The sequence below is a fragment of the Petaurus breviceps genome, unplaced genomic scaffold (genome assembly GCF_028583685.1).
Source record: "Petaurus breviceps papuanus isolate PSGF00001 unplaced genomic scaffold, PetGlider_PUasm1.0 183, whole genome shotgun sequence".
Classification (NCBI taxonomy): Eukaryota; Metazoa; Chordata; class Mammalia; order Diprotodontia; family Petauridae; genus Petaurus; species Petaurus breviceps.
This window is the reverse complement of record NW_027185791.1, coordinates 8,826,286-8,846,266: the sequence shown is the minus strand read 5'-3', so window position 1 is coordinate 8,846,266 and position 19,981 is coordinate 8,826,286. Positions and strand designations below refer to the sequence as shown.

Here is a 19,981-nt window from a genome sequence, read left to right as displayed (position 1 = left end):
GGAGGGCTTATTTTCGGGATAGGTCTTATTATCGGGGAAACACAGTAACACAAAAACTAGCTGTGTGAGCTTGGGCAAGTCGCTTAACCCCAATTGCCCTCCAAAAAGCAAAAAAAAAGAAAGAAAGAAACTGATAGTCAGGATAAATTAAGGTAAGGTCTCTCTAGAGGGAACTCAGACCTATACCAAGAAGAGAAGCCAAAAGGCTAAGTAAAAAGCTTCCCAAAACAACCAAGTTCTCCTGTCTCCTGCCTGGGAAGTGGTAGGCCTAAGAGGTAAGTCCCTAAAATGGCAGAGCTGAAAAGATTTCTGCTACAGGTACCTGTTCTGAGAGCTCAGCAGCACCCCAACTGCACAGTTCCCCACCTGACAGAGCAGAAGGAATGTCAGAACTACCGAATTGCTGAAATCCCCTCAATTATAGACTCAGAAGTGATATTCTGAAATTTTCACCTTGTAGGCTCCCTCGGGAGAAACTGAAGTCTTTTCACCTTGGAAAAGGGGGGATTTTACCTCCTTTTGTTTTAAATATTTCCTTGGTTTTTATAAACAGTGGCATTTGCTAGTGCAGGTGTTTATTGGATATGCTGTTGGTAGGAAGCAATGGAGGGGAAGCATCCCTGAAGGGAGGAATTTTACAATGAGGTATTTTGCAAGAGTTCTGACTCTGGTTAGGGGCTCAGATCTAAAAAAAAAAAGGGGGGGGGGAAATTTATAGATACTTTTGTTACAACTTTCCAGAGGGAGCTAAAAGTCTTTATACTGGAAAAGCATTCCCTTCCCTGCTGTGCTTCTGACTTTACAGACCTTATTGCTAGAGCTGCAGTCTGGCCCTGTCATATCCATCAGTCCCTCTGCTCTACTGCCCCTTCTTGAATGGGTAAATTCCTTCTGGGGTCTCTATTTTGAAAAGGGACCCAGCCCAGGCAATTTTCCTTCTCCTCCAGGCCACAAATTTCATTCTCAAGATTCTGTAGTCTAACCCTGAAGCCTTCTCTTTAGCCTTCTCAACCTGGAATATTCTTCTAATAAGCCAGTTTCCTTGCCTCATTTGTGAGTTCCCCCAGGGTCTCCTTGTGGAGGAGGGAGGTTAAACCAGGCAGGTTAAACCATTCCTTGTTCCTTCTGAAATTCAACACCGTGCCCTTGAGCTAGGTACCTTCCAGATCCCCTTACCCAGTTTCCAGCTAACTTTGGTGTATTGTCTTCTCTTATTAGTTTGTAAGCTCCTTGAGGGCAAGGACTGTTTCTTTTTCTTATACTTGTATCCTTAACCTTAACACAGTGACTGAAACAGAGTAAGCGCTTAACAAATGCTTCTTGCCTTGCACTGCCTTGTTATTTAAGCAATGAGTAAGAAATAGACTGAGGGGGACAAAGAAAATGGTTGCACAGCCCTAACCCTGGTCATCATATCTTCTCATCAGCGCTACACTATTATTCTGAAAGCCTGCAGCATTCAATGTATAAATACTGAGTGACTGACTGACTGTTTACAAAGTTATAGCTAAAATATCCCCTCGTTTGGATCTGGAGCACACAGAGCAAAAGGAACTTTTTCCTAGTTTAGCTCTCAGGAGTCAGAAAGAAAATGTCTTGAGTAAGCTACAAGTAAACTGTTAAGCAATATAAATTACTTTCTAAATCACTAGGGTAGGGGTGGGTAACCTGCAGCCTCATGAGAGGCCACAGGTCATCCTCTGAAGTTTGGATTCAGTCACTAGGACCTAGAAGGCCACAGGTTTCCCACCCCTCTACTGGGGAAGGAGTACAAGCATTTAACGTAGTCATTTATTAAGTGCCTACTATGTCAGGCACTAGGCTAAGTGTTTTACAAATATTATCTCATTTGATCCTTATAACTCAGGGAAATCAGTGTTATTATCATACCCATTTGATAGATGAGGAAACTAAAGCATTTAGAGATTAACTGACATACCCAAGGAAGTATCTGAGGCTGGATTTTAACTCTGGACTCCAAGCCCAGAGCTCTATCACCATCCATCATCCTTACTTATTACTGCATATTATTGCATGGTTACCTTATTTTATATAATGGTCCTAGAGTGATGAAAGTAAGAATACCTAGGTTTGAATACCAGCAAGCCACAAGCTCTCTAAGCATAATAATATATATGCCCTGCTTATCTAACAGGGTTGTTATGAGCATCGAATAAGATCGTGCATATGACTATAAAGCACTATACAAATGTAAGAAAATTTTTGGAGCCACTTTATATTTCAACTTGAAAAATGATCTCACGATGGCTTTAACAATGCCTGTTCCTGCACAAAACCAGAAAACTACCCTTCTTTTTAACTATCAACCAATCAATAGGTATTTACTAAGTGCTTACTATAGAAAGAAAGGAAAAGTGAAAATTGTCCATGACCTCAAGAATTTTCCATGCTAAGAGAGTAGAAAATAAGTACTTAAAAAGGTAGAAGATACTGGGAAGACATCAGGTAACCTTAGAGGGAAGGGCACTAACATGGGAAGGGGTTGGGAGATGACCCATCAAGAAAGATCTTCTGAAGACTGAAATGTTTCAGCTGATTCTTGAAGAAATCAGGGATGCTGAGTAAGAGGTGTAGGAGAGGGAGGAAGGAGAACAGCCAGGTATGGCAGAGCCCGTGCAAAGACACAGTGATGATGCTGTGCAGGGGAGACAGTAAGGTCGGTCTGGCTTGATCACAGAGTGTGTGGAGGGGAGAAATGTATAAGAAGGATACAAAGAGAGGAAGATGGTAAAAACTCTTAAATGCCCAACAGAAAAGTATAGATTTGATCCTAGAGGTAAAAGGGAGGCACTAGAGCTTATTGAGTGACATGGCCTGATTTGTGCTTTAGGAAAATCAGTCTGGCTTCCATGAATAGGATAGATTGGAATGGGATTGGAAGGATAGGAAGTCCTTGACAAGAACACAGTAACTGTCCAACGAATGGAGAAGATAATAAGTTGCTTTGGATTTGTTAAGTGTGAGATGCCTACAGGAGGACATCCAGCTCAAAACATCCAACAGGCAAGTTGGTGATATGGGACTGGAGTTTAGGAGACTAGGGCTGGATACACAGAGCTGAGAATCAAATGAATCGATGAAAATTAAATCCATGGGAGCCATGGAGCCAGAGCATAGAGAGGAGACAAACTCCCAAGAGAGAAGTTGGAAGGGGAAAGGGAAATGGAATAATCATTTATATGATGCCTACCACATGCCAGGTATTTTGCTAAGCACTTTACAAATATTATCTCATGTGATACAACAACCCTGTGAGGTGCTATTATTACCTACTATTATTATCCCCATTTTACCACTGGAGAAGCTGAAGTTGAAAGGTTAAGTGACTTATCCAGGGTCACACAGCTAATAAATTTCAAGGTCCAGATATTAACTCAGATCTTTCTGACTCCAGGTCCAGAACTCTATCCACACTGAGTCACCTAGCTGCCTAGGAAAACCAAGAGAGAGCAGTGTCATGAAAAATCAGAGCGCCCGAAGACTTAAGACAAGTATAAATCCTCCTTTGGTACACTAAAATTCTAATAGCAAATAAAGTACCAAAACCCAGGGACGGAAGAAGATTCAGGGTGAAGGTGGTCAACATTGTGTCAAATGCTGCAAAGAAATCAAGGATGAAGATTGAAAAAGGGCATTGGATTTGGTCATTAGTTATTGGTTATTTTGGGGAGAGCATTTTTAGGCAAATCATAAGATTGTAAGTCAGGTTGCAGAGTGTTTAGGAAATGAGAGGAAACAAAAACATTTAATTTTTTTTTTCCAAGGAGTTTAGCTGAGGACAGAAGAGATTTACTCAAGGTTAGTAGTTAACAGGGACAGTAGATCTAATGAGGATTTTTTGTTGTTGTTTTGCTTTTTGGAGGGCAGTTGGGGTTAAGTGACTTGCCCAAGGTCACATGGCTAGTTTTTGTGTTAAATGTCTGAGGTCTCATTTGAACTCAGGTCCTCCTGACTCCAGGGTCAGGACTCTTATTCACTGTGCTACCTAGCTGCCCTGAGGATTTTTTTAGGCACGTGGAGACTTGGATGTCTTTGTAAGCAATAAGGAAAGATCAGTAGATAGGGAGAAATGGGGGACATATGCTGGAGAAGTTTAGAGGGGATAAGATAAATGATACATGAATACAATTGGTTTTGGCAAGATGGGCCACCTCTTTAACTTAGAGTGAAAGAGAAGGGGGAGATGATGTCAGGGGAATGTGGGGTGAAGAGAGGAGGAAGAGGGGCAGGTCATGGCAAAGAGCCTGTTTGTTTTAGGGAAGCAAGAAGGGGGAAATTCAGTTGAAAGGGTTGAATGGGAGGGGAATGATCTGACAAGGAGAATGATGGCCTGAGAAAATACTGAAGGACTGAGGGACATAGTACAGGATAGAATTAGTAGTAAGGTAAAGGGAGAATGATAGATTACGATAAGAAAGGAATTTTGGAGTCCTTGACTATGGAAGTGTTAGATAAGCAATTGATGGCAAGATCCAAATTATGAAAGTTAAACGGATTGTGAAATTGAAAAGTTAAGGTATTTGAAGGACCATCAATATGTATGCTGAAGTCCTTCAATGTGAAGGAAAGAAATGAGGTGGAGAGGGAGATCTTGAGCCACATTTGAGAAAAGTGGGACAATTCCCTGGGAATTGGTAGATTAAAGTCGAGATTGGGTGATAAATTTGTATAAAGTGAATGAACCTCAGAGGAGAAGTTACTGAACATTTTATTAACTAGAAAAAAATCTGAGATCATGCTGAAATGCTTAAGGTTACTGATAATTTAAAGGGGATTTTTTTATTTTTGTTTTTTTAACAATGATTAAGAAAATTAAAGTCTGGAAGTATAATGCCTCTCAAGTCTAGGCATATTTTACTGTCAGAATTTCAGAACTGGAAGGGACTTCAGTGACCATCTAGTATAATACATATAATGATAAAAATCCTACAACCACTCAAACAAGTGGCCATTCAGGATTAAATGAGGGGAAAAAACACTACTATAAACTGTGGAATCCTAGTATTTTTTTCTAATTGGCATTTCGATTTCTTATGGATTTTAATATAATGTCTTTAATCCATTCTATAATAAAAGGTTACAGACCTGAATAATGGAGCATAAATTATAGGAACATTTTAATTCATTTACCAAATACCAGAAAGTGGCTTATCTACTTCTCTAGTGGTAAACTCCATATTCTCTGGTGTTTTTTTTAATAATGTGAAGATTTGTGACCCTTTAGTATATTATCAGAGTCCAAGTAAAATGATACATCAATCATCTGAAATGAAAGCATATATCTGTGCTATTTTTCTCTATGATAACATATTAGATCAAAATATGACTATAATTATTCAATGGCAAATGGTGACAACTATATGACACAGAAAAAGTAATTAAAAATAAAGTAATAGATTTGCCTTAAAAAAGCCCTCCAAATACAATAATATATGGCAATAAAATACATTTCATATACTTTATATTTTATATGCTTTTATGATAAACCATATAATCCAAGAGCTCTATTATTTAAATGCCCAGTGTAAGTAAGGAAAGCTATTTGAAAAATTTACAAATAGCAAAGCAATTCTATGGACTCAAGCACTAATAATCAAGATTATTCATAACTTGCAAAAATAAGAAAACAATGGTGTTTTATTGTCAAACTTCATATACGTTTGAGTATTATTTAAGTTAAATATAAATGTGAACATAAATGTTTCTTCTAATGGCCTAAGGGGGTATATTTAATTCACAAAACATGTAGTCCAAGCATTCTCTATGAAATTTCACATTTCCCCAAAGATGTAGAACTTAGCTTCTTTCTACCTAGAGAGTTTTCTCTTGGATTAAAAAAAATGATCCTCTATATTCCAATAATCCTAATTATATTCCATTACAACAGCACATAGAGTACTGCATGTTTTTTATTCCACTTTTGTTACTTGTGAAAATTTCAACAAAACATGGCTTATTGTCGGTCAACAAATCTGTCAAAGAACTATGTAAAACAAAAAACTTTCTCGTTGAGAATGACTGCAACTGAAAATATACATTAATTTTCAAAACTATATGCAACCCCTAAAATATGAAATTATAGTCTCTCCTAATAAGTACTTAAACCCCACTATTGTGTCCAAGTTTAGCATAAAAATGAATTTTCCTTACTCTGTTATAATTTTTATTAAAATAAAATGCACAGATTTTAATATGCTGTAATTTACTTGATTGTTTCTTTTTAAGCTACTGACTAACATCTATAAAGTTCCTGTACAAAAGTGAAAAATTGATGCAGGCCTTCACTACTGCAGAATCTTTACCAAATATTATATAGAACCTTACACAATATTGTCTTAGTTGTAACAATTTTCTTCTTTATAAAGGGTAATTTCGTGAATGGACACTGCTGATCTAGAATAACAATTAATTGTTTTTCATTACAGAAGTTGCAAAAATTAGTACACATTTTTTAAAAATAAGATCATGCCTTTTAATGTTATTATCACTTTAAAAAAAACTACTTGTTTCATTTCCCAACTCTGGTAAGATTCTTGTATAATTTCTCTTGGTTCTTTTGTCGAGTCAATCAGCAACTTACAGAGCTATTTCTAGGCTGAAAAATTAGCTTGGTATTGTAAGTTGCAATTGAATATGTATACTAATACCACAAGGATAATTTCCCTAAATTTTAATACTATTCATTAAGAGCTCCATTTTCCTTAGTTTACGTTTATTCTTTGGCATGGGCTTAGGATAGAGACCATTTTTCAAGAGGTGTTCCTTGCTGAGACGAATCTGAGCACCATGCTGAAGCTGGAAGGAACACAAAGCTTGAAGAGGTCGAAGCAATGTCTGGTGGAGAGAAAGAAAATGAAAAAGTCATTAAATATGTGCATTAAGAAAGCTATTGTATTTATACTTTTTCTAGCAAAGGTTAAAATTACTCTTATATATTGTAATGAATTCTTATGCTTCTAATACTAGCACTAATAAATGGTCTGACTTGTCATAACAATTTATAGGACAATTCACTCCATATGTATCACAAGGGAAAAGTTTTATATTACTTCACAAGACCGAATAGAAGATATTCCCCTAAAGATACTGGAATTTAACTTTACTTTCCTATATTCTGGACAAAAGGGAAAAAAATGTCCTCAATTATCCACAATCTGTTTGTCTCAATGACTCCAGGCCTATCCAGTGAGCCATCCAGCTGCCTCCAAGGAGTCAGGAAAACCTGAGTTCAAATTTGACCTCAGATACTTACTAGTTGTGTGACCCTAGGCAAGTCACTTAACCTCTGTTTGCCTTAATCTACTGGAGAAGAAAATGGCAAACCACCCAAGGATCTTTGCCAAGAAAATCCCATGAACAATACGTTCCATGGGAACAGGAGGAGTTGAGTACAACCGAACAACAATAAAAATTGCCAAGGGTATGGAACAAATTAAACTGTAGCATAGCCTCTTGATTACTAGACTATATCAGACTATAAATTCTATGAGTATGTATGTCTTGGGATCCTCTAGCTATTAAGCTAACTGCTTTAAGGAGTTCCTAATCCTTTTGTGTGTGTGTGTGTGTGTGTGTGTTATGGACCCCTTTGGCAATCTGGTGAAGCTAGGACCCCCTCCTCAGAAAAATGGTTTTAAATGTATAGAATATATAGATTTTCAAAGGAAATAATTAATGTTAAAATACAGTTTCAACAAATTATAATAATAAAGAACCAAGTTGATGACTCCCTAGACAAAATGAGATCGGTAGTCTATTAAATATGATTGTAAAGTTGCAAAGTGTAAAGAAAGTGTAAAAACATTTCTGGACTCAACACAATAATATATGCTGTGAATACAGCCAACACAACAAAAGTATAACCAAATGTGAAACAGTTTGAATACCATTAACATACCGAAAAACATGACCATTATGTCAAGACAGGTGACTGAATCTAGCTTCCCTGAAAAAATGGAAAGCAGAAAGGAGAAGGCACTGTGCTAGGCAACTGGGATTCAAGTATAAAAGATGAAACAATACCTACTCAGATGAGCTTACATTCTAATAAATACATATAAAAATATGCATGGCATAAATATAAAGTTAATAAATATAAATATATACATAGTAGTTAAATGTAATTTGGGGTTGAGGGCGCTAGCAGTTAGAGGAGGAAGGAATCAGGAAAGGCTTAATGTAGATCTTGCTTAAGCAATTTAAAGGAAAAGCAGTACGCTGTAAGGCAGAAATAAGGAGGAAGTATATTCTAGGCAAATGGAAGAGTCATGAAGACAAGAAATAGAATGTCATGAATGAGGAAGAGAGGAGATTGACAATTCAGCTGGACCACAGAGGGCAGGAAGATAATTAATGTCTAAAGAAGCAAGAAATATAGGTTAGAAGCAGGTAATGTTGTAAGATTTTAAAAACTACATAGAGGAATTTTTATTTTCTCCTAGACGCAGTACAAAGCCCTCATGGTTAGCTGAGGTTAGCTGATTATATCTGACCTTGAGGAAAATTATTTTGGCAACAGTGTGCAGAGTGACTACATGTGGGAGAGCTTTGAGAGGCACTCAGATCAATTAGGTGACTATTGTAATAATTTAGGTAAGAGTGGCTAAGGACTTGAACTAAGGTTGTAGCTGTATAAGTAGAGAGAAATGGCCAGATCTGAGGTAGAAACAGTAAGATTTGGCAACTCTTTGACTATGTGGGGTGAGGAAGAGGGAGAGGACCAAGATAATGCATTAACTATGAACCTGGGAGACAAGGATGATATAGTCTTCTACAGAAATATGGAAAGAGGTAATATGGTAATTAATTTCAGGGGAGACTGTAGCTAGATATACAGATCCAAATCTACTTGTTCAAATTCATGGAAGCAGAAAAGGTTGCCATGGGGTTACAGAAGGAAAAAAGAAGAGGTCTGAAGACAGAACCTTGAGGAACATCTGCAGATACAAGGGTGGTTTGAATGATAAGCCAACAAAGAAGACTGAGAAGTCATACAGTAAGAGGCAAAGGGAGAGAGAATAGTGACACAAAAACCTAGAGAGGAGAGATTTTCTGGGAGGAAAGGATTGTTAACCAAGGTCAACAAAGTCAAATGCAAGAGATCAGTTAAAAAGGATTAGGATTCAGAAAAGACTATCAGATTTGGCAATTGAGAGAACATTTTTTTTTTAAGCAATCGGGGTTAAGTAATTTGCTCAAGGTTACACGGCCAGGTGTTTCTGGAGGGGTGCTAAGTGTCTGAGCCCGGATTCAATCCCCAGGTCATCCCAACACTGGAGCCTGTGCTTTTACTCGCTGTGCTACCTGGCCGCCCCAAGAGAACATTTTTGATTTTGGAGAGAGCAAATTTAATTGAGTGCCCACCAGACAATGATCACCTCTGAACCTTTTCCTAGCCACTCATTTGTATACACCAACGGGAGAATATATCAAATTTAACATCAAAAATGTGCTAGAGCCAGCTCTAACAAGCCAACTGTAAAATTTTCACTATGACTGAAATACCTGAGAAAGTAGCAATTCTTACAAATCAGAGCTTGATTTGTTTTGTTAATTCTCTAGACATAAGAATATATTAATAATATAGTCTAAAATTAAAAGTGCATTGCATGCTATTTTTTTTTCTCCCAAAAAACACAGTTTTAAACATCCCTGTACTGCTCTGTAAACACTGCTTGAGCTCAGCGGGAAAGAGTGCGAGAAAAGGCTTCTCTTAATTCTTGTATTTGAAAGTCAAATTTTTTGTTCAGCTTTGGTCTTTTCATCAAGAATGCTTGAAAGTTCTCTATTTCATTGAATATCCATATTGTCCCCTTAAGTATTATACTCAGTTTTGCTAGGTAGGTGATTCTTGGTTTTAATCCTAGCTCCTCTGACCTTGATTTGAACTTATAAAGATGAGTCTTCCTGACTTCAGAACTGGTGCTCTGTCCACGGTACTACCTAACTGCTATCTTTTCTAAGTATACATATAAACATAAACATATAATGCCTTCTTTTAAAAATAGTATATGTTGGGCGGCCAGGTAGCACAGCGAGTAAGAGCACCGGCTCCAGTGTTGAGAAGACCTGGAGATCGAATCCCGGGCTCACACACTTAGCACCCACCCAGAAACACCTGGCCGTGTAACCTTGAGCAAGTTACTTAACCCCAATTGCTTAGGGGCGGCCAGGTGGCTCAGCGAGTAAGAGCACCGGCTCCAGTGTCAGGATGACCTGGATCAAATCCGGGCTCAGATACTTAGCACCACACCCAGAAATAACTGGCCGTGTAACCTTGAGCAAGCTACTTAACCCCGATTGCTTTAAAAAAAATAATAAAAATAGTATATGTTGGTTTAATACAAAGAGAGAGATAGTTTGGTATCAAGTTAAGATTCTAGACATGTAACCTGAGATAGATAATTTCATTTTAAGACCTTCAGTTTCCTTAACTGTGAAATGGAAATAATAGCTTCTCTGTCAATGTAATATGGTGGCATGAACCCATATGAAAGCAAATATGGGAAAGCTTTTCGAAAACTGGGTAAGGAACAATTATAAATATTTTTGTGTTTTAAATCTAATAGCAAGAATATATTCAGAGCTTAATGAAATGCATAGAATATATGCTACATATTCATACAAGAAAAGTTCTATAATGGAATAATTCATATAGTAAAAATCACTTGCATATGGTACATTATGCATTATGCAGATAGTACTGATTAGCAATATATATTTAAAACCATTAAATGTAAGGCAGACTAAATGTTTCCTATAAGAATGCAGGAAAGGAGCATTTTCTGGGAATTCCCATTCCCCACCAACTATACTGCTTTTGGATTTCTTTGAAGTCCTCCATCATGCCTTACTTCTCCAGGAATTTCATCACTGGGAAGTCTCATTATTCTGAGAGACGCACTCTGCCTGGTACTGATGTCTTGTCTTTGCCACTCTGATTGGACCCTTTAACTGGAGAGCAGTGTCATGGCCTCCAAGGCCTGTATTTAGAGAGGGGGTTCAATACACTTTTTCTTCACGTTTCCCACCAGCTACACAACTTTTTGACATTTACAAGCAGCTAGGTGGTGCAATGGATAAGGTGCCAGACCTGGAGTAAGGGGACTCATTTTCATTCAAATTTAGCCTCAGATATTTGTTAGCTGTGTGACCCTGGGCAAGTCACTTAACTCTTGTTAGCCTCAATTCCTTTTCTGTAAAATGAGCTAGAGAAGGAAAAGACAAATTACTCCAGTATCTTTGCCAAAAAAACCCCAAATAGGGTCATGAACAACAGTATTGCTTTGGACTTCTTTGAAGATCTCCACCGTGCTCCAGGTTTCTTTCTTCCCCCTTCCACTCCTTCCCTCTGCTTTTAATCTTCTTTTTGAGTGTTGTCTTCCCCCTTTAGATTGTAAACTGCTTGAGGGCAGAAATTGTATTTGTTTTTATTTGTATTTATATTTCCAGTTCTTAGCACAGTGCCTGGTACATAGTAGGTGTTTAATAAATGTCTCGGCTAATTACTGACTTATCAAAAGCTCAAAGGAATTGAATCCCCAGTTTAAAAAAAAAATGTAGCAACGTTAGGTTCATATATCTTCATCATTAGAATATTTTTGCATTCTATTTCAACTTAAAATCTCAGTGTAGTTGGGATTATTCCTTTAGGATTAAATACTTTGAGATGTATTTAATTTTAAAATCCTCATCTCATCCATCCATTTTGCTGGGAAAGTCTTCACATGCTTGGGGCAGATATCCCTCTAACTTACCAACAGGTGTGGGGCCTATAGGTTATCCTCAACCTGGTCTAAGCCATCTGTCAACATGGTTTTACCAGGGTGTGGCCCATGTGCATGCTACAGCTTCTGGGAGTCACAGGTGAGAACTGGGTAGCAGGTATACACCAAAGGGTAGCAAGCCCTCACACAAGAGGTGCTAAGTCTTCCCTGAACATCCAAAGGGAAGAACTACAAATCAAAATGATAATGCTTCCTTCATTAATATACAGATATAGTGCTATATTATTCAAAATACCAAAGGGATGGTAAATAATCAAAATACTAACAAAAACATTTGGAAAAAAGCAAAAGATCTAAAATCTCAAGGGAAACAAGAAAGAAAAGGAATCCTAATTCTAATTTAATCCTAACTTAAAGATCTCAATTTTAACATAAAGTAGTTAAATATCAAAACAGTTTGCTACTAGTTAAAAATTTTTAAAGTAGATCAATGGTACCTATTAGACAAGGAAGAATTAGTCCCTACACGTCACCTTCTTCTCAACCCATCACTTCCATTCTGGTCACTCAGTCACAGCTTGCCAAACTCCAACCATAGATTTGCTGCCCTTACTCACATGTTGAGAAACACCCCCAGTAAAAGCCATCCCATGTTGCTTTTCTATTTCACAGGGAAAACTTCTAAAATGGGTCATCTACAACTCTGTTTCCTTATTGTCCTCTCCCTTTCAAATGCTTTGCAATCTGGCTTCTCAGTCTTCCACTCTTTCCTAGGTTATCAATATTCTTTGATTTTCCTTTTCTTTTAAATTGGAGGCATGGAGGGGGAGGAGAGAGAGAAAATGAATCCTTCTTGAGTGAAAAAAAGTTTAAGAATACAAAATTCAATGGCCTTTTCTCAGGTTTCACTCTACTTAATCTCTCATCACTTGGCTTTGTGATACTGCTCTCTATTGGTTTTTGTATTTGACTGCTCATTTATACCCTCCTTTGCTAGTTTGGCATCTAAGTTTTGATCCTAATGTGTTCCATATCCTCTTCTCTACTCTACCTATATTCCCTTCCTTGGTGATCATGTCAGTTCCAGCAGGTTTAATTACCATAGCTATGAAGATAATATCAAATCTTTATTTCTAGCCCAAAGCTCTCTCCTTAACTTCAGCCTCACATTACCAGCTGCTTGTTCTTCCACTTAGATGTGCTATAGGCAACAGGTACTCAACCTCTGCACAATGATTCTCATCACTTTCTTCCCCTCGACCCTAACCTGCCACCAAGATATTCTGTTTCAGTTGAGAACACTACCAGTCATCCTGGTTACAAACCCAGAGCCACCTTTAACTCTTCCCTCCTTCCCTATGTAATCAATTGCCAAGTTTTGTCTGTTCTACTTCCCTAACACTTCTCAATCTGCCCCCTTCTTTCCACTCACACCATGTCTTCCCTTCAATCAACACACATTGATGAAGTTCCTGCTCTGTGTCAGGCATTATCATCAGCAAGCCTTAATCAACACTGGCTATTGCTATTGTCGTGGCCATCTAATTGGTTTCCCTGACTCCAGAGTCACTCTTCTACAATTTATCTTCGACACAGTAGTCACACTGATACTCCTGAAACACTGATCTGGCGATGTTTCTCTGCTATCCCATAACTTTCAATACTTCTCTCTAGGATAAAACACAAAATCCTCAGTCTGACGACAAAAATCCTTCATCAATTGAATGTCCTTTTCCAGCCTTGCTTCACATTACTCCTTTCATTCAGTCATACCAGCCAGTTAGCTAGTCTCCATTTTTTTTTGTTTTGTTCAGTTGTTTCAGTCATATCTGACACGTTATGACCCCATTTGGGGTTTTCTTGGCAAAGATACTGGAGGAGTTTGCCATTTCCTTCTCTAGCTCATTTTACAGATGAGGAAACTGAGGCAAACAGGGTTATATTACTTACCCAGGATCACACAGCTAGTAAATGTCTAAGGCCAAATTCAAACTCAGATCTTCCTGACTCTAGGCCCAATGATCGCCACCCAGATGTCCCTAGTCCCCATTTACAACATTCATTTTGCTACTTCCATGTCTTTGCACCCTCTCCTCATCTCATCTAGAATCTCTAGGTTTGTCAAAACAACTGGGTACCACTTCCTTGCAGGAAACAATTCCTGTTCATTCTCTCTCCCTCTTGAAATTACTTTGTGTATATATACATACATATATGTATATATTATATATCTTTTTTTTATTTATGTGTATGCATGTAGGTATGTATTATGTAAAAAACATAATTTTCTTCCCTAGTAGAAGGCAAGCTCTTTGAGAGAAATTAATATTATACTATTGCATTAAAAACCAATTACTAATTTGGGTTCATCCTTTTTTCTCCCGTTTTTGTCAGGACCCCACTCCTAAAGAGATTAGGCAATCTCTGAAGAGGATAACCAAATAATGTGATCACTCCTAGCCCCCAAGACGTCTTCTCATTAATTACTTGGGACTGGGTCCCACTGAAATGGGACCCTGGTTATTTAAACATCCTCCCAGGGTCTAACTTTGTTTTTGTTCCCTCCATTAAAGTTTGAGGTGACCTGGTATACAAAGGGGAGAACGAGCCAGTGAAAAACTGAATGAGATGGCTTGTGGTTTTATGGTTAAGACTGCTAACAACTCACATCCCTTAGGAATTAGAAAGGGGAATGACTGGTCACCTTCTCAACCTTCCCAAAGATAGGGAGCAGCCGAGAACTTTTAGCCAACCTCCTCATTAAAACATTCACCAATTGGGATTGCCACAAGAGGTCCCAATGATGTACTGTCAAACAAATAAGAAAGAAGACACACCTATGCATAAAAGACCCAGCCAGCTCTCGCTTGGGGACTTTGGTTCAGATGCAGGCACATATTTGATCTGTCCTTTATTAACAGTTCACATGCCCCTATTAATATTATGCTTGGAAAAATGACCTCATATTATTATTGGTTAAATTTCTCTCATGACAACTTTGTTTTTGTTTTCATATACACAGTGCCTAGCAGTGCTTGCCTCATAGTTGATATTTTAATAGATATTTAATGAATTTTTTAGGAGAAATCTTCACAAAACCAAAAAGGTGAAATGGCAAAATTTGAGGTAGGAATAGATCCCTAAATTTGCTTATTCAGGGTTCTCTGGGGTACATGTGTCAATTTTACATGCTTATGAGAAGAACTTGTAAATTCTTTTTGCAAGTGCAAAGACAGGAAATTATTTGGCTGTAAATACCTAGAGCTTGCTGAGTAGTATAGCTTTAGGGGATGGTTGCTTGATTTTCTGACTGCATCTGCATATAATTTTGTGTAAAACAGAAATTTCTCTCTACTACAGCCTGGCAGAAAACACATTCTTTTGTATTCTTCCAAGATCTAAGGGAAGTAATATGCTAAATAAGATTTTTTTAACTAAAAAGACAAATTTCTTCATTTCGATTTAATTTTTTACTAAATCAACTTTGCCAAATTTATCATAGAGTTTTGGTAAAATAAAAGGTTTGTTTTCTTTATTTTTCAGTTAAGGACTTCACAAAAATTAGAAGAAAAAGTCACTGCTGCCTAGCTCCTCCTTGCTCTGCTCCTGACTTTCTGGACTTCAAAACTATGTCTCTTTTGCTATCTCATCCTGGCACTTCCCTCGGGGTCTGGGTCCTCCTTCCCCTGAAACATCCAACTATGTCTGTGGTCTTCTCACACTGGAATATCTCTCCACTAGGCCAGTCCCTTCTTCTAAAAGGTGAATTCCTCCTGGGACCTCCATTTTGTAGACATGCCCAGTCCTTCATTCCTCACTGTGCCACCTAGCACCCCAAATAGATTGTTTTTTAGAATGACATGACTGACTCTGTATTGGATCTGAAAAACATCAACTAGAAACTGTCCTCCTGTTCATTCAGTACAGATCCTGGTGATGCTACATGTCATTCATCAGATTCTCCAGAGTTGGGAGAATATTTAAATTTCTATACAAGATGGTTTCGATCTTCTACTTCCACAAATATTGTTGCCCAAGAAACACAAACCAGAAACATAAAACTGGATGTCATGTGAAGCTGTATATGTTTGATTTGGGTGGTTCTTTTTTTTTTCCTTAAAGGCGCAGCATTTGGGCAAGGGCAGTGAGAAGAAGGAACCTTGCCAGAAGCTCAAGCTATGCTCTCATACTAGCTCTGCCTGCAGCCTGCACTTCAAATCTGAGAGAGCAGAGCTTCTCTGCTACTACTGGAGAACATTCAATCACAGCAGTGGTGTAAAGCTTTCCCTCCTAGGTGAAAGGAGAGGAAAAAGAGAAAATAAGGAGATGAGTGTGAAAAACGCAAGAGAACCTATTAGAATACATGATCTGAAGGGAAGGGAATAAACCTTTATATGCCACCTACTATGTCCTAGGCACTGTGCTAAAAATGTTTATAAATATTTCCTCTATAAATATGTCCTCACAACAACTCTGTGAGGTAGGTGCTATTATTATACCCATTTTACATTTGAGAAGAATGAGGCAGAGGTGAAGTGACCTGCCCAGGTCCACACTGTAAGTATCTGAGGCTGGACATGACCTCGAGTTCTCCTGAGGCAGGGCTTTTTACCTACTGCACCTCCTAGATGTCCCTGCCCACTACATTGGCAAGGTCAGGAAGGACCACTGCCATCGACATAACAGCTGTACTTAGCTGCTGACAATGCCACCGGGTACCATCCACTTTCTTCACTGGCAATTTGTATTCAAAGTCTCTCAGCCTCTATCATCTTTATGATATTGCACAGATGACAAAACTAAGTCTAATAGAAAGGGCATGTATCTTTTCCTCTTTTATTTATCAGGACATCACTGGCAGAGTGCTGGAAAGTGAGCAAAATTCAATGAGAGTTTTTATCATTGAGTAATTATTGCTAGCAGTACCAGGCATCACACCATAGAAAAGAGAATAGAAATGAAAATATGCTGATAAAACTGAGAAACAAAATAAAGGCAATCTGAATTTATAATTGAATAACATATTTTGAACTAATTCCTTCTCAATCAATTTATAATTCTAATGATGTTAAAGCTTTTTATTAAATTATCAGACATATCCCTCAAATAGAATACTACATAGAATTTACATGGTCCATAAAAATATAATGAGTTAACACTAGATGCATTTAAATTATAAAAAATATACCAATAATGATCACATCACTAAGTACTAAAAATCTTTATTCTCTGTCAAAGTAGAGAAAAAGTCATACTTTATAATGAACATTAAAGGATTCAATTTTCTCTCTTTCCTACATTTGAAGTATGCTTGTACTTCTTTTGTCTTCTTGAAATATGTTTACAATTAAGCTTTAGGGATCAAAAAAAGACTGTGCTACCATAAATAGCTTTTTAAAAATTAAGCATGAAGGGGTGGCTAGGTGGCGCAGTGAATAGAGCACTGGCCCTGGAGTCAGGAGGACCTGAGTTCAATCCAGCCTCAGACACTTAACATGCAAAAAAAAAAACCTAGCCGTGTGATCTTGGGCAAGTCACTTAACCCCAACTGCCCTCCAAAAAGCAAAAAACCAAAACAAAATAAAAATTAAGCATGAAAATATAAAGCTTAAAAATGTGCATCATTGGGGCAGCTAGGTGGCACAGTGAGTAAAGTACCAGTCCCGGAGTCAGGAGGACCCGAGTTCGGTTCCGGCCTCAGACACTTAACACCCACACACAAAAAACTAGCCGTGTAACCTTGGGCAAGTTACTTAACCCCAACTGCCCTCCAAAAGGCAAAAAAAAAAAATGTGCATCATAATTAGGCTTCAAAAAACTTAGTAGAACATTATTTGGTGCTGGTAAATATTATCTAGACAATCAAGATTTCTGGATGTATGAAAATTAAAAAGATGATTACATGTTTCAATCTTGGCACGTTTTCCAAGCATTTTTCTTGGTCACTACTAACTACAAAGTCTCTATCAATCTTTCCTTTCTTATACTCTAAACATTGTGGATAAGATAAATTGACAACCTATAAAGTGCTAAAAAAAATTGGATCAAAACAAAATATATGTTTGTTGTAGAATGTCATATTAAGAGAGACTGACAGAAAACAGACCTGAGCAAACCTGAAAAATACCAACAACAAGAAGAAAAATCTTCATAAAAGGCTCCATGTAATATTTTGCTATTTGAATACATTTTGTGATGCTATAAGAACTGTTTGCATAGATCAGTATAAAGTAATTAAAATACATGGAAATGCATTAGCAATTATAAGACTGTATTTCTACTCTATATCAAAAGGTGTGTAGTAGAAAGAGGTCTAGACTCTGAGGCGAAGATATGGGTTCAAGTCCTAAGCTTTGTCTTTTACTAGCTGTGTAACTGGGTGATTTGTCACTTAACCTCTCTGAGCCTCAGTTTAATTGTGTGCAAAATGAAACAATTCTATTTGCATTCCTATCTCACAGGTTCTTGGAGTGAATGGTTTTATAAACTGTAAAGAATAATAAAGATGTATAATTTCATCTATTACTCAAATTATAAATGCAATGGATTCTTTTTATATTTTCACAAAAAATATTACATTTCCTAATCAAATGTCCATTCTTTAATCCAAACATAATTTTCTCCAAGGTACCTCTTGAATGTGATCATTTTTCTCCAAGATGGCAAGTGCAACAGCTGCACATTCTAGTGTAGAGAGGCATCTATTGGTTGGTTGTGTCCGAATCACATATTGACTAGAAACACTGGTTTTCAATTGCACCTGCAAGCAAGAAATAAAGGAATTTAATTTTAAAATCATATACTTCTAAAATAGTCATTTTAATAGTCATTATTCACCATTCCAATAATATATTTTTACCCTGACAACATACTATTCTAGTAGACAACATGGAGGTTTTCAAAACCTTAGTTATAATATCAGAAATATTTTGTGTTAATATAGTATATTTCAATATACAGATAATGTTGAATGCTTCAAAATACCAGTTATTGCAAAGTTCTGATGAAATACATATCGTCCAACTCTTTGCTAAATTTAAGCCATCTAGTTCAAAAATAGAGATCCATGAGGTTTTCTTTTTATTTAATTCATTGATGGGTACAAATATATGATGATTTCTTAATACAAGACATTGTGTTGAACGCTGGGGACAAGAAGATTAAAAAGCCATTATCCCTGACCTCAAGGTAACTATATTTGGAGAAAAAAGATAGGGAAGCAAATAATTCTAACACAAATTACAAAATAAAAAGTTTAGGAAGGGTGCCATGGGACAAAGTGCCATATAGGGCAGGGAGAGTGGAGTAAGAGTAGAAACAAATCAAGAAAATTAGAGATAGCAGCATCTGTCTTAGGCCTTAAAGGGCAGAAAATTCTTTGGAAAAGTTGAAGGCAATATAGCAAATAGCTCTTTTGCAAGAAATAAAGAAATTGTGGCCTAGAATGGTAGGAGATAAGACTGAAATGGTAGTCTTAATTCTAAATTCTAGATTCTAAATGAAGAAACAACACAGTGAAGTGGCAATCAGAGAAGACAGGATCTAAGGGATGGTGAACTGATTCAGTCAATGGCCACATCCTTTCCAGGAACCAGGTACTATACTAGTACTGGCTCATGACTGAGCCCAGAGTAAGGCCATGCGTGGAAGTTGTTGTTGATGATGGTAGTGGCAGTGGCAGTAGTGCTGGTCTTTCCATTTTTAAAGGGGACCAGTGACATGGATGGTTGAATTGGATTTAAGTAAGGAAGAATTGTGCAAAATCAGCCTTATTCTCTCTTCCAGAGTCATCAAGACTAAAATGAAGTGGATTACAGAGTGCCTTAAATTCCAGGATAATCAATTTGGAAAAGGAAGGAAGGAAGAAAAGAAGGAAGGAAAGAAGGGAGGGAAGATGAAAGGAGAGGACAGGAACTTTTGTTAAGCTGAATGTGCTGGGCACTGTGTTACCTGATAGTACTATGAACACAAAAATGAGATAGTCCCTACCCTCAAGGAGCTTAGATTCTAAATGAAGAAACAACACACTTAGTGGAGTGCCAACCAGAGAAGAAAGGATCTAAGGGATGGTGAACTGATTCAGTCAATGGCCACATCCTTTCCAGGAACCAGGTACTATACTAGTACTGGCTCATGATTGAGCCCAGAGTAAGGCCATGCATGGAAGTAGTAGAAGTAGTAGTAGTGGTAGTAGTAGTAGTAGTAGTAGTAGTAGTAGTAGTAGTAGTAGTAGT

General features: G+C 37.5%; 1 protein-coding gene across 1 annotated transcript in view; it reads right to left on the bottom strand.

Annotated features, from left to right (window-relative positions):
• Positions 1 to 5,630: 5,630 nt before the first annotated feature.
• DTWD2 (DTW domain containing 2) overlaps positions 5,631 to 19,981 on the bottom strand; it is a 123,926-nt gene continuing 109,575 nt past the window's right edge. Inside the window, exons 5-6 of the mRNA XM_069087845.1 lie at positions 18,379 to 18,507; positions 5,631 to 6,855 (exon numbers count right to left, since the gene is read on the bottom strand). Coding sequence (XP_068943946.1) covers positions 6,685 to 6,855; positions 18,379 to 18,507 — 300 coding nt within the window. The 3' untranslated portion in view covers positions 5,631 to 6,684. The remainder of the gene's footprint in view (positions 6,856 to 18,378; positions 18,508 to 19,981) is intronic.